We start from the raw sequence: 13,834 nt of genomic DNA, 5'->3' as shown, positions 1-13,834 counted from the left end.
GGGGAAAGGACAGGCGGACTGACACGTCAGAGCTCAACAGCGCAAGAAAACGCTGGAGCACAATTAACGTACAGAGACACCGGGGGAAAGGAACGGGCGTGCGAAAACGCCAAGGCCAAGGAATGGGCGTGTGGAAACGCCAAGGAACGGGCGTGTGGAAACGCCAAGGAACGGGCGTGTGGAAACGCCAAGGAGAGACAACGCCGGAGCGTGAGAGGAGCGCTGGGGCCCAAGGGAGAAGTTCGCCAGGGCGTGAGGGAAACGCCGGGGCACTAGGGAGAAGTTTGCCGGGGCGTGAGGGAAACGCCGAGGCAAAACGGACGCATAACAGCGCCAAGGGGAAAATATAGGCGTACGAAAACGCCAAGAGGGAAAGAACGGACGTACTTAACGCCAAAGGGAAAGAACGGGCGTACTTAACGCCAAAGGGAAAGAACAGGCGTACTTAACGCCAAAGGGAAGGAACGGGCGTACTTAATGGCAAAGGGAAGGAACGGGCGTACTTAACGCCAAAGGGAAGGAACGGGCGTACTTAACGCCAAAGGGAAGGAACGGGCGTACGACAACGCCAGAGGGAAGAACAGGCGTACGACAACGCCAGAGGGAAGAACAGGCGTACGACAACGCCAGAGGGAAGAACAGGCGTACGACAACGCCAGAGGGAAGAACAGGCGTACGACAACGCCATAGGGAAGAACAGGCGTACAACGCCAGAGGGTCACCCGCCGGGGCGCGAGGGAAACACCGGGGCCCGGGGGAAAAAACGCCGGGGCGCAAGGAAGGAGATTGCCGGGGCGAAAAGGGAACGCCGGGGCACAAGGAAAACAGGAATATCTAAAACACCAGGGAACAAGAACGGAGGGCGCACCAACACGCCGGGGAATCGAGAAAAGAGGGCGTCCTAACACGCCGAGGAACCAAGAATCAGAGGGCGTCCTAACACGCCGGGGAACACTAAATCTAAACACCAGGAAAACAAGACCTAAACACCGGGGAAACTAGAGGGTGAGCTAGGCAGCAACAGGCCAAGCGTGCCAGAGGGCACAGACAGCGACTAAAACACCGGAGGGCTCTGGCGGCGACCTGCGTGCGCTTGGCAGCGACAGGTTGGCGCACCAGAGGGCTCAGCCGGCGACATAGGAGCGCCGGAGGGCTCTGGCAGCGCCTAAACAAGGGAATAACAAGAACAAGAGGGTGAGCTAGGCAGCAACAGGCCAGGCGCGCCAGAGGGCACAGACAGCGACTTAAGCACCGGAGGGCTCTGGCGGCGACCTGCGTGCACTGGGTAGCGACAGGCTGGCGCACCAGAGGGCTCAGCCGGCGACATAGGAGCGCCGGAGGGCTCTGGCGGCGACCTGCATGCGCAGGGCAGCGACAGTCTGGCGCACCAGAGGGCTCAGCCGGCGACATGGGTGCGCCGGAGGGCTCTGGCGGCGACCTGCATGCGCCTAAACAGGGGAACAACACAGAGACACTAGGGTAAGACAGAACAAAACAACTACTGAGGGGAACTAAACTAACCTAAACAGAGCAAAAACAAACAAAGAAAACAGAAGGGTGTAGGGACCTAGAAAGCGCAGGGACCTTAGAGAGCGCAGGGACCTTTAAGAGCGCTGGACTCCATCCAACGCAGGAACCCATACAGCGCAGGAACCCCGATGGCGCAGGAACCCAGACACATAAATACTAAGGGGGGGAAAAAAAATAAAGACAAACAAAACCTAATAAAGAAAAACAAATACAGAACAAGACTAAAACTACAGGGCAAGACTGGAATTACAGGGCTGACAAAATTACAGGGCTAAAACCGGATCTACTGACAAATCAGAACAAGACTGGCAACTGGGAAAGGAACCAAACGCTAAAGCAACACTATGAAACGAAACAGAACAGGGAGATGAGGGCAAGTACGACTAAACTAATGAAAAACTAGATAACTAGAGCTAGAAATCTGTACAGAAAGCAAACAGAAAGTCTAGGGTAAAAAAACTGGAACTCAAAAACAAAACTCAGAAGACTAAAGGCGAACCTAGAACACTAAATCAGGGCTATGGCTAAAACAAGAAGACGGAGAATAAAACCCGAACTAGCTGACAAAGAAAACCAAAAACTAGACTACTAAAGAAAAACCCGAATGACTAGAATAAACCTGGGACACAAAAACCCGGACAACAACAACAAAATAAAACACAATACTCAAAAGCAACATAAATCTCAAAAAATCCTAAGTTAATTTAAAAACTAAGGTTGAGCCAAAACAAAAGAACAGAAGGCGGAAATAATTCTTCTAAAACAATAAAAAAATATACAAAAAGACTAGAAACAAAAGCAGAACTAGAACGCTACACCAAAAAATAACTCCAAACAAAAACCAGAAGGCGCTGGGCAGCAAAGTCTGAATATGCTGGGCAGCAGCAAAAGTTAGCGCTGGGCAGCGATGGCGAGGAGCGCCGTCCTTAATGCTGAGCAGCGGAGAAGACGGACCAGGAAAACAGAGTCAGAGGCGGGGCGTCGCGGATGCGACCCCGGCAGACGAACCAGAAGCGTGGCGTCGCAACTCTGCGACCCAGGCGAGACGAGACAGAAGCGTGGCGTCGCAACTTTGCGACCCAGGCGAGACGAACCGGAGGCGAGGCAGATCCTACCAGCTTCTACACCAGGCTCTGTGCGTGCTCGGGTTCATCCCTTGGCCGGTCCATAATGTTATGATATATTTTTCTGGGATGAACCCGGACACAGCACGCACACACAGAGTCAGTTCTTATGAGTGAGTTTTATTGAATAGTGTGGAAGATGGATGATGAGACCAGAGTCTTTCAACGGACGGAGGTGAAGGATGTAGAAGCTGGCCGGCAGGCCAGAGTGTGGAGAGACTGACCGGGAGGAACTCTGGAGCCGAACACTGGAGAGCAGAACATCTGAGCCAAGTGCTGGAGAGCAGAGCATCAGAGCCGAGCGCTGGAGAGCAACACATCTGAGCAGAGCACTGGAGGGCAGAACGTCTGAGCCGTGCAGTGGAGAGCAGAACGTCTGAGCCGTGCAGTGGAGAGCTGAACCTCAGAGCCGTGCAGTGGAGAGCAGAACGTCTGAGCCGTGCAGTGGAGAGCTGAACGTCGGAGCCATGTACTGGAGGGCAGAACGTCTGAGCCGAGCACAGGAGAGCTGAACATTAGAACCGTGCAGTGGAGAGCTGAACATCGGAGCCGTGTTCTGGAGAAAACAAACTGACGGAAAGTCTATGGGCTGACTGTAACAAAAACCAGGTTGAACGGAGTCTTCAGGCTGACGGTAACAAAACGGCGCAGGATACTGGCAGAGACTGAGCGGGAGTGAACGCTATGGACCGGCGACGGGAACAGAAAGAGGTGAGTCTTATAAAGCGGTGGAAACAGGTGGAAGCAGTTGCGGGTTAATTGCAGCCTGCCAGGTGAAACCGATTAGGCTGCGCAGGAACAAGAGAGAGGGAGAGAGGCTCAGCATGCAGCCAATAAGCTGCATCCTGACAAGCTTCAGGTCTGTTTCGGTACACCGGTTTTGCTACCTAAGAGCTATTTAACCATGTTCTTTCAATGCTGTTACCTTAAAGTGCTGACATGTTTATTGTGATGGTTAATGTTGATGTCAATAAGATTCCTAACCAACTGATTTGATTTAAGCATTGCTACCTCTCAATTAATCCATTTTGATTGACTTCATTTTTTTGCATGTTCTATTGAGTAGTGAGTAGTGTTTCCTGGTGTTTTATGTAGAATAATCGCTGTAACAGGGAACTATCAGTTTAATAAATAACAAATTGTGAAATTGTAGGTGTTTGATTATTTTGAATCAGAAATTGGTCTCTAAGAGTTATCGAATTACCTCCTTTTGAGTTAATAACTGAAATTTTCATTGGCTTGTGGGTAAGGAGTAAGGGTTTTATACACCGATGAAATATTAACGTTTGTGTTGTCCAGTCTGCTCATTATGACCAAATAGAGCTTTAAGGTATTTTTTAAATTGGCGCCGAATGTCCGCTAGCATAGCGCTATAAGCTTCCTAGATAACAGTGCTACCACAGAGTCAACGCAACTACGCTTCGTTTTAAACTTGCTTGCTTTCGTTTCACTCTGCCATCATTTGATAGTGCTACAAGTGTTAGTACATCATTAATAGGGAAGATTAGTGTCGAAGCCTTTCTGTTCCCCCTCTCTCTTCGTAGACAGTCGCTTTTCTCTCTGCTCCGGCTCTGCCCGCCCGTCCTGTCCTGATGAGACACATTTCGTGGGATACACCCTAGATCCGTGGAGCAGGTGGAAAATGGTGTGGTTTTCGACTTTGTCAGTCGAGGACGTGGAAGACGTATACATGTTTGGATTCATGATACTTGGATTTCTGCTAATTAGATTCGGTGGATTTTTGATGTATCGGCAAATTCAGCGGATCTCGGTAGCAATTATGGCCTTGATCAGGCTACTGGCTGCATATGATGCAATCAATAAAGGTGGTCATCAAGCAGACCCGTAAGATGGAGGAGCAGAGCCATAAGCTGGACGCGCTGGAATGCAGACTGGCTATGGTGGTTGAACTCAAATGGGAGATGGGATAAAATCTGGATGTGAAACGTGGAAAAAAGCCCAACAAATTTGGAATATTAGATTCGCCACGTGGAGCCAGCAATAGGACTTAAAGTTGACGGAAAAGTTGGTGCAGCTGGTTCTCACAACAAGTTGTGTATTTGAATTATGCCTCCCCTATCAATAAAAATCCCCTGGATGTTATGGCGAGAGAGCTCAGAGCTGCTCCTCTGCTCCCTCCTCCCCCACGGACATCTGTGGATGTGTTCTGAACTGTGGCGCCGGTTGATGGCTTTTCCACCATATCAAGGACAATGGCCCTCTGGAGAGCGTTCATGGAAAAAAAATAACTCTCACCCAAACACACACACATAACTGATGCCCACAACAACATATGAACTTCGTGCGACTAGTCTCCAAGGTTAACCCCCTGCAAAATTGTTGTCTTGTCATATGTGCTTTTCTCGTGCGAGGTTTTTTGATATCTTAAACTGTATCCTGGAATACAATAAAGTGTGAAATATGTCTTTTTTTCCCTCTCCTTCCCCAAATGTGGCTCCTATCTTTCCACAGAGTTAAAGGCAGCGCCCTATAGAAAGCGTGTAAGGTGGGGTCCTCGGCAGCAAGGCCTCAGTCAATCGTTCCCCCGAAATGTTTGTGATTTATGCACTGGATGGTTGTACTGGAACTGTAATTTCCCTCTGGGATTATTAAAGTATTTCTGATTCTGAAGTACTGATGTTTTGTATAACTTTAGGGTTAACCCATCAAGCGACAAATCGCTACACTGCCCCCTAGCTTCCCGGAGAAATAATTGCATTAATAAAATCAAATGTCCTAAAGGTTTTGATTTTCACTGAGCAAATCATTCTTTAAAATGCTATTTTTTCAAATATTTTTTTAACTTTAACTTTTTGTTTAACTCAGGATTTGCATTGTGAATGGATTGAAACATACCAAATGTTGTTCTAAATTAGTTAAGCTAATTTGATCTCATCCCTCATTCTTTTAGATGAACTTTGAGTCTCTAACTTAGATCAGCAGTGAACCAGGATTCAATGAATCATGCAAATTATATTTGTCTTTTTGATTATTTTGTGTTTACATAGTTTCTTAGCTTTTTTTTTATCTTAGTTAAGTTTCACTAGCCTAGTAGAGACGATTTGTTGATAGAAATAGTGTTAATTCAGATAAACAGCATTCTATAGTGGTATTCTCTCGATGTTAATTTTATTTCTGTTAATAAATTCTTGAATTTGAAGAGACGATGTCACTCCTTTATTTTATGTGTGCAGAGTTTGCTGTTAAAAGAATGCCTTGTGCTCAAATCATCCTTTCAAATATTGTCCGCTGTTTCGGCTGATATTCACTGCAAAATACCTAACAGACCGAGAGTTGTGTATTAAACATAAAATAATTTAAAACAGTGCATAATAGCACAACATATGCCTACTTGCTGAAGAAGCTGACTTCTCTCCATGAACGCCTAGCGGCACAATGGAACCAACTGCTGACAAATGGGGCCCACCCTGAATGGTTGACAGAAGACAGAATAATCATGATAATTAAAGAACCCCAGAAGGGAATGGCCCCTACCAACTATCACCTGTCTCTCCACAACTTGGAAGCTCCTGTCAGGCATCATAACAGCTAAGATAAGTCAACACATGACAGAGGCCCAGAAAGGCATAGGTAAAAACACCAGAGGAGCCAAACACCGGCTGCAGGTTGACAGAGCAGTCACCCTAGACCAGGGGTTAAAGTTCTCAGTCGCTGTGACGGATTTCTGTCATTTGGAAAACGAGCGCAAAAAGTTCAGTCAAGATTTTTTTATTTAAGATTTTAGACAGAGGCTGCGCTCAACCAATGAAACCTGGCAGAGCCGGAGCATTAGCCAATCAGAAGGAGAGTAGGGCGGGTCTTTGCAAAGTGGACATCTGCCCGTCTGAGGTTTATCATTTTAAGTTTTGGAAGAGCGTCTCAAACTGACCACAGATGGTATGAATGAAAGTAGCGGTGGTCAAAGGTTTTCTTTCGATTTATGAACCAGCAGGTCAGAAAGTTCAGCAGACAACAACTTGCCTCGGTAAGTGTCTGTCGCTGCTCCTGCAGTTAATTAATGAATTATTTCCACCTGTGGCCACGTCACCTGGCAGCGTTTACTCCCTGGCTTTCAGTAACTTGGCTGATAAACACGGTGACCAACCAGTCAACCATCATTAATATCTTATTTATATCTTATTCAAAACTCAAAGAAAAAGTAACGCACTAGCTCAAGCTAATTTAGCATGACGCCTCCCCCCCCCCCCCCCAAGTGCAACAATGTCCCGCATTTGACTGGGTTCGATTTGGAAAAAGTAAAATAATATCAAATATTCCACATGTGTTTTTCTGAAACATAGAAGGCAGAGCTGCTGTCAGAGCGGCTGTCAGTCAATAATCAGCAGCTGCACCTGATGAGCCACTGCTCACCAGGACATTCCTTAAATAAAATCACAAGGATTTTGATGCATACAGATTATTAAGGAAACTACGTCAATAAATTAAAAATAAATGCAGCTACAACATGGACTGGAGGATGGGTTCTAACTGGGTGAGGCCAGAGAAAGGTGATTTTCAGAGAGTTTTTATGAAGTTATTTTACGTTTTTACACGGAGTAGTGCGCGATGGGAAGCGACATTATAGAAACAAGTCGCACAAGAAGCAGCTGAAAAAGCCTCCTGTGGAACTATGGACTCATTTTCCTCTAACCCAAAAACACCTGCCAGACAGGCAAGATATAGCAGCCAAGATTACCTTCAACAATAGGCTATTTAACTTTCTGCAACACTTTGACATTTTTTTTAGTTAAAATTTTTTCGCATTTAAAAGCAACTTAGCTTTTTTTCTGATAAACTTTGAGCAATTTTATTAAACTTTTTAAAAATGTAACATCCCATCCATCCATCCATCCATCCATGGATTTTCTTTACCCACTTTTCTGTACAGGTGTGACGTCAAGCTGTATCTGACGGGGAAATGCGGCTCGACGTAATGAGCCGCATTTCGTGGGGGGCTGGTGACTCTCCAGCAGTCAATGGGTGAGAGGCGAGAACCAGAGTACACCCTGGATAGGTCTCCATTCACTGGGCTAAAATATAACAGTTTTATTAAACATCAAAAAGTCATTATTGTAATGTGCAATCTGTGTTAAATTAAAATGTACGACGTCATCATAGTGTTGGTTATGTGTACTGTATTGTCCAAGATTGTGGTTGGCCTTGTATGATCATAGGGTTGGTTTAATGACAGGGAGCCAGTGGAGTTAATGTTCAGGTGTGAAGTAGATGATGTAATGACGCAAGATGGTGTCTTTTGTACCAGTTTCAGTTTACGGAGGGTTTTCTGGGGGACAGGGAGGGAAGGGAGTTGAAAATATAAAGTCGAGAGGTGAGTGGACTGTGAACCATTTTGACAAAAGTGTGAAGGAAGAACTTGCTTGATGCTGCAAATATGAAAGTTAGCCAGGTGATGTTCTGGATGTGGAAAGTGAAGGAGATGATGGAGAGGGCTGTCCAGGATGGTGCCAAGGCTATGAAGCTGAAAGGTGGGAGAGATACAGGAATTGTCAATGAATATTTTAAAAGTACCAGATTTGGTTAAAGTTGACTTTGCACAATAAGCAAATGAAGTAACTAATGTGGCATGATGTCCACGGCCCGGGAATATATAGGCTGACTTGAAAAAATGTTCAGTCAAACTGATTATTTTTTCTTTAACCCATTCCCTAGACTGAAAAAGCAGACAGACAAACCTGTGCACTGCATGGATTGATTGATTACAAGAAAGTCTATGATTCAATGTCACACACATGAATCCTGGAATGCATGAAGCTATACAAGGACGGCAGCACTCAGAGCCTTCATTGCCAACTCCATGAGGCTGTGGAAGACTACCCTCGAGGCTAAATTCAAGCCAACTGCACAAATCTCCATCAAATGTGGAATATACCAAGGATATGCTCTGTCCTGTTACGATATCCAAGTCTGGCAGGCAGTTCTGGGATAAACGGTTCGTTCCACTTGACCACGTTGATAACACCGGACAACAAGGAAATGACTCATCTGTCTGATAGCGTCCCGGAGTTGACACAGTTTATCTACTGATGACGCAGTTTGGATGTGTACGGCTGTAAGTGTCTGCTCCCAGTGGTGCAGACTGGACTCTACACTAATGCTAAACTGACTGTGGCAGCTCGTGTCTGGGGTTGGCCAAATGAACTTTGGCCTCACCTCCAGCATGCTGGACTCCTGATTGGAACAGCTCCTCAAGCAATGGACCAATCCAGACCTTCCACCACCTTTAAAAGACTCTCTCACAGACACATCCAAGGGGGAAGTTGCATTAGGAACAGTTAACACTGTTTGCTCCTCCCGTGCAGCTTGGAACTTCCTTGTGACTTTAGTGGTTGTTTACTATTTGAATATTGAACATCTGTGAGTTTGCCAGCTGTTGATTTATCTAAGTTCTGACTTAGATATTTTCTGTGTTGTAGGGTTTTTGCCTGAAGGAGTTTGGCTGAGTGCCACTCCCTGTTTGTGTTTTCCAATTGTGTTTTGTTTAGAAACTGTTTGATTTAAATCCTGTTAATTTAAATAATTTCCATCTATAAGACTATTTTATCATGTTACCCCGTCTTCCTGCCTAAAGTGGTCGTAACAACGGCCTTTTATGGGTGTTAACCTAAACTCCTTTATAATGATTCTCTAATGAGCAAGCGGGGCTTCTTGTCGATCAGGAGCCCATCAGCGCTGATGTGTCTGTAACTCTTTCTCTGCCTTTAGTAGATAAAGTAACTTGAAGTATACTTGTCTGTTTCATGCGTCTTGCATCCAAAGTAATATATAAGTGGGGGTCGCCTGACAGGTATAAAGAGCTGGGTCCCCTTAGGGTGTTTCGACAGGGTGGGTAACTTATAACAGTCCCGTCTGTTGTTCTGCATAGGCCCGAACCCAATCAGCCAAATAATGAACAAGTCTGGCTATGGATCCCTACCCAGAAATGGGGCCACAATCAGCCACCTCCTGTACACTCTAAGAGTGAGTGAGATAGTGAGTCGCTGATCCACGGCACCAGGATCTATAGCAGAGACATTTGAATGTCATTTGGGCTGGAGAAATGTGGCCGGACGGTGACAAAGAGAGGGAAGATAATCGGCACAGAGAGGATTGCACTCGCAGAAGGGAGAATAGCAGATGCTGAAGAGAACTATAAGTACCTTGGAATACTGCCAGCAAATGGCAATCACGAAGAGGCCACAAGGAAAGTAGCAACAGTCAAATACCTGCAACGAGTAAGGCAAGTTCTGAGAAGTCAGCTCAATGGTAAGAACAAGGTCCAGGCAATAAACAGCTATGCCTTCCCAGTAATCAGATACCCTGCTTGGATAATAAGCTGTCCAAAGAAGGAAATCCAGACCACTGATAAGATAGGAAACCTACTCACCACAGGCTATACACTAAGCGCCGATAAGGGGTTAGAGGCACAGGGAGCATCAGAGCCATGATTGAAGATGAAACACCTAGATTCAAAGATTCTAAGAGTCTTTATTTTCACCATGTATACCATGGGGAAATTTCTTTTTGGCCACTTCGGCCAGGAGTAGACATTGGAGACAAACAAACAAACAGGTGATGCACAAGGGTTACAGTGTTTTTTTTACTATTATATCGTTCAAAAGATAAAAAGAAAATTTAAAAGATGAAGATTTAAAAGTTTGTATGATCTAGTTGTCCTTCATCAGAATCAGAACCAAGTTTATTGCCAAGTAGGTTTGCACTTACAAGGAATTTGACTTGGTGTTGGTGGTGCAGACTAAACAAAAAAAAAAATAAAAAATTATATATTATATATATATATATATATATATATATATATATATATATATATACACATACAGACTAAGGTCCTGGAGAAATGAAAGCTTGCAGCCAATCACCTTCTCTGCAAACCGGATGACACGTTGCAGTCTGCCCTTGTCCTTGGCGGTGGCACCAGCGTACCAGATGGTGATGGAGGAGCTGAGGATGGACTAAATGATGGCGGAGTAGAAGTGCACCATCGTTGCCCTTGGCAGGTTGAATTTCTTCAGCTGCCGCAGGAAGTACATCCTCCGCTGGGCTTTCTTGGTGAGGGAGTTGATGTTCAGCTCCCACTTTAGATCCTGGGAAGCGGAAAGACTCCACAGTGTCAATTGTGGAGTCACAGAGGGTGATGGGGGTAGCTGGGGCTGAGTTCTTCCTGAAATCCACAACCATCTCCACTGTTTTTAGAGCGTTGAGCTCAAGATTGTGAAGGCAGAGCTGAAATCCACAAACAGGATCCTTGCGTAGGTTCCTGCAGAGTCCAGGTGCTGGTGGATAGAGTGAAGGGCCAGGTTAACAGCGTCGTCTGCCAACCTGTTGCCTCTGTACGCAAACTGTAGGGAGTTCAGAAGGGGGTCAGTGATTTCTTTCAGGTGTGAAAGCACAAGGCGCTCAAAGAACTTAATAACCACAGAGGTCAGGGCGACGGGTCTAAAGTCATTAAGTCCTGTGGACCTTGGTTTCTTGGGAACAGGGATGATAGTAGAGGATTTGAAGCAGGTTGGCACATAACATGTCACCAGTGAGGTGTTAAAAATGTCTGAGCACTGGCGACAGCTGATCAGCACAGTGCTTCAAGGTGGATGGAGAGAGAGTCTGGACCAGCAGCTTTCTGGGGTTCTGTCTTTTGAAGAGTTTGTTAACATCTCTCTCATGTAGGGAAAGAGTTGTCACTGAGGTGGAGGAGAAGGAGGTGGAGGTGATCTGTTGGGAGGTGTTGTGGGGGGTGGTTGCAGGACTGTCCTTTTGTCTGTCGAAACGACAGTAGAAGTCATTCAGGTGATTGGAGTGGGTCATGGAGTGGGGGCTTTAGGCTTGTAATTTGTTATCTGCCTATCTGAGTCGTTGGCTGAAAACTAGTTTTGCAGCTTCTTAGAATACAGTCGTTTAGCCTCTTTCACCGCCTTACTAAACTTGTATTTTGCATCTTAGAATCTGCATTTAACCCCACTCCTGAAGGCCTCTTCCTTGTCCAACCTTAGCCTTCTGAGTTTGGCTGTGAACCAGGGTTTGTCATTATTGTAACTCGCCCTGGTTCGTGATGGAACACAGCAGTCCTCACAGAAGCTGATGTATGATGTCACAACCTCTGTGTACTCATCCAGACTGTTGGTAGCAGCCCTGAAGACATCCCAGTCAGTAGAATCCAAACACACCTGTAGATCCTCCACAGCCGCACTGGACCACTTCTTTGATGTCCTAACTACAGGTTTGCAGAGCTTTCGTTTCTGCCTGTAAGCAGGAATCAGGTGAACCATGATGTGGTCGGATTGGCCCAGTACAGCACGGGAGGCGGTGTTGTGCAATTATACACAAGTTATTTAATGTTTCATAAATAACTCTCTGTCAGTTAAGTATTGTCTGGTGATGATCAGCTCTTAAGCTGATATCAAGACAACGGTTGAAAGGGATGAATTCGAGCACTAGCGATCTTTTAACAGCAAAACCTGCACACACATAGAATAAAGGAGTGACAGCTTCTTTTCAAGTTCAAGAATTTAATAACAGAAATAAAATAACCATCCAGAGAACATCACTATGTAATGCTGTTTACCTGAATTAACACAATATTTCGATTAATAAATCCTCTCTACTAGGCTAGTGAAACTTAACTAAACTACTAAGCAAAATGAAGATAAAAAGAAGCTAAGCTAAGGAACTATTTAAATGCAAAACAAACAAAAGACAAACAAAAGGGGTTGATCATAATCAGAACACTTCAGTGAATCCTGGTTCACTGCAGATCTGATTAACAAAAACATGGAATGGAGTTAAAACATTTGCCATGTATTTCAATCCATTCACAATGCAAAGCCCAAGTTGAACAAAACATTATTTGTTAAAATAATATTCTGAGGACCGGTTTGTCCTGTAAAATCATTTAAACCCTTACGACCGAGTTTGTTGATGCGATTCTCCCTCCGGGCGCATGGGGTCGCTGTGGCAACTCGGTGGCTAAGAGGTTACAACATAAAGTTGCCGAAATTGCCTTGAAAATCGGCATTAACATACCATATTGATGCGGGAATAAGGCTTATAACACCACCGGAGGATGGCAGAGCAGAACAGTTACGCTTTACGCTTTAAAACGGACTCCTTTTTAGGGGTTCGAAACCGGATGTTAGCAAGGCTAATATCCTGTTAGCTAGTGCGACCTACCGGTTAGCCCTTTTGTTCTAAACACCACGGTTTACAAACATTTCCCAATAAAAATTTTACTTCACCCACAGCCCGCTGCCCAAACCTGTCCTTTTCAGTTCTGTTCAGTTTGGCCATTCATGGAAGGAGCGTTGAAGGAGGAAGTTGTTGGTTAGCGCTAGCGGGCTAGCGCTTGGCTCTTGGCAGGCTAGCGTTAGCCTTGCAGCAGCATGTGGCTAACCGCATGGTCTGGGTTGGAGGCCTGGTCCTCCAGGCAGACTCTGACCCCGGTTGCAGTCACAATTTAAGAAGATCTCTCCTCGGCATGGGGACGTTGCTTCTGTGCCAGCTTTTCAGCTCTGCGTTGCCTGGAACCAGCTCTGTCTGTGGTGCGCTGAGAAAGCAGAACAAAGCTGGCATAGACGGATTCCTTCACTTCGGCATCTGTTTTAAGTTGAAGTGAGAGACTTATCTTTGAATCGGCTGGCAGTTTCTCCCTATGCCAGGGAGGAACTGAGTTTCAGAAAGGCTCATTCTCACTTAGCTCGCGGCCTCTTCCAGGCCCCATCGATGGTTCCGGGAGGCCTTCATTCACATGGCTCCCCCCTCTCCTTGAGTGCTGGTCCTCAGTGTGTCTCAGCAGCTTGGAGTCAGGAGAAGAGAGTGAAGTGATCTGGGCTCTTTGTCTGTGATGTGTCTTATCTGTTAGGAGAGCTCACAGCTGACCTCCTGCTGGGAAAAAGGGCCGTCCAAGCCTTGAGAGTCTCGTGTTACGGGCAGAATGGAATTCCTTTGTGACCCTTCCACTGTTCAGAATTCAATCTAAGATCAATTATTTTGATGATCCTGGCGGTACTATCACAACAGCGGCGTGATAAGCATCTCTGACTGTGGTGTAACAGTGATCCAGAATCTTCTCCTGTTCTCCTTCTCCTATTAAATATATTAAGGAAGTTCATGAGTGAGGTTTCCTTTGTTAAAGTCACCAAGGACAATAACTAAAGAGTCCGGATTGCTCC

The 13,834-nt window shown here is 45.7% G+C and overlaps 2 protein-coding genes across 4 annotated transcripts in view; both read right to left on the bottom strand.

Annotated features, from left to right (window-relative positions):
- LOC118556007 (TBC1 domain family member 25-like) overlaps positions 1-13,834 on the bottom strand; it is a 35,186-nt gene that overhangs the window by 11,311 nt on the left and 10,041 nt on the right. Inside the window, exon 1 of one of the 3 annotated variants that reach the window (XM_036133103.1) lies at positions 10,532-10,701. The exons of 1 other annotated variant lie outside the window; for it this stretch is intronic. The gene's annotated coding sequence lies outside the window, so the exon portion shown is untranslated. Of the gene's footprint in view, positions 1-7,530; positions 7,656-10,531; positions 10,702-13,834 lie in introns of those variants that run through there. One more of the 3 variants, XM_021313671.2, reaches the window with a different exon arrangement.
- The window catches only part of LOC105921893 (TBC1 domain family, member 25), a gene marked incomplete at its 3' end in the record, with an annotated part of 41,475 nt that continues 35,738 nt past the window's right edge, over positions 8,098-13,834 (bottom strand). Inside the window, exons 6-7 of the mRNA XM_036133121.1 lie at positions 9,812-9,877; positions 8,098-8,133 (exon numbers count right to left, since the gene is read on the bottom strand). Coding sequence (XP_035989014.1) covers positions 8,098-8,133; positions 9,812-9,877 — 102 coding nt within the window. The remainder of the gene's footprint in view (positions 8,134-9,811; positions 9,878-13,834) is intronic.

The sequence above is a fragment of the Fundulus heteroclitus genome, unplaced genomic scaffold (genome assembly GCF_011125445.2).
Source record: "Fundulus heteroclitus isolate FHET01 unplaced genomic scaffold, MU-UCD_Fhet_4.1 scaffold_58, whole genome shotgun sequence".
Classification (NCBI taxonomy): domain Eukaryota; kingdom Metazoa; phylum Chordata; class Actinopteri; order Cyprinodontiformes; family Fundulidae; genus Fundulus; species Fundulus heteroclitus.
Note: the sequence above shows the minus strand (reverse complement) of the source record. Positions and strands in the feature narration are given on the sequence as shown.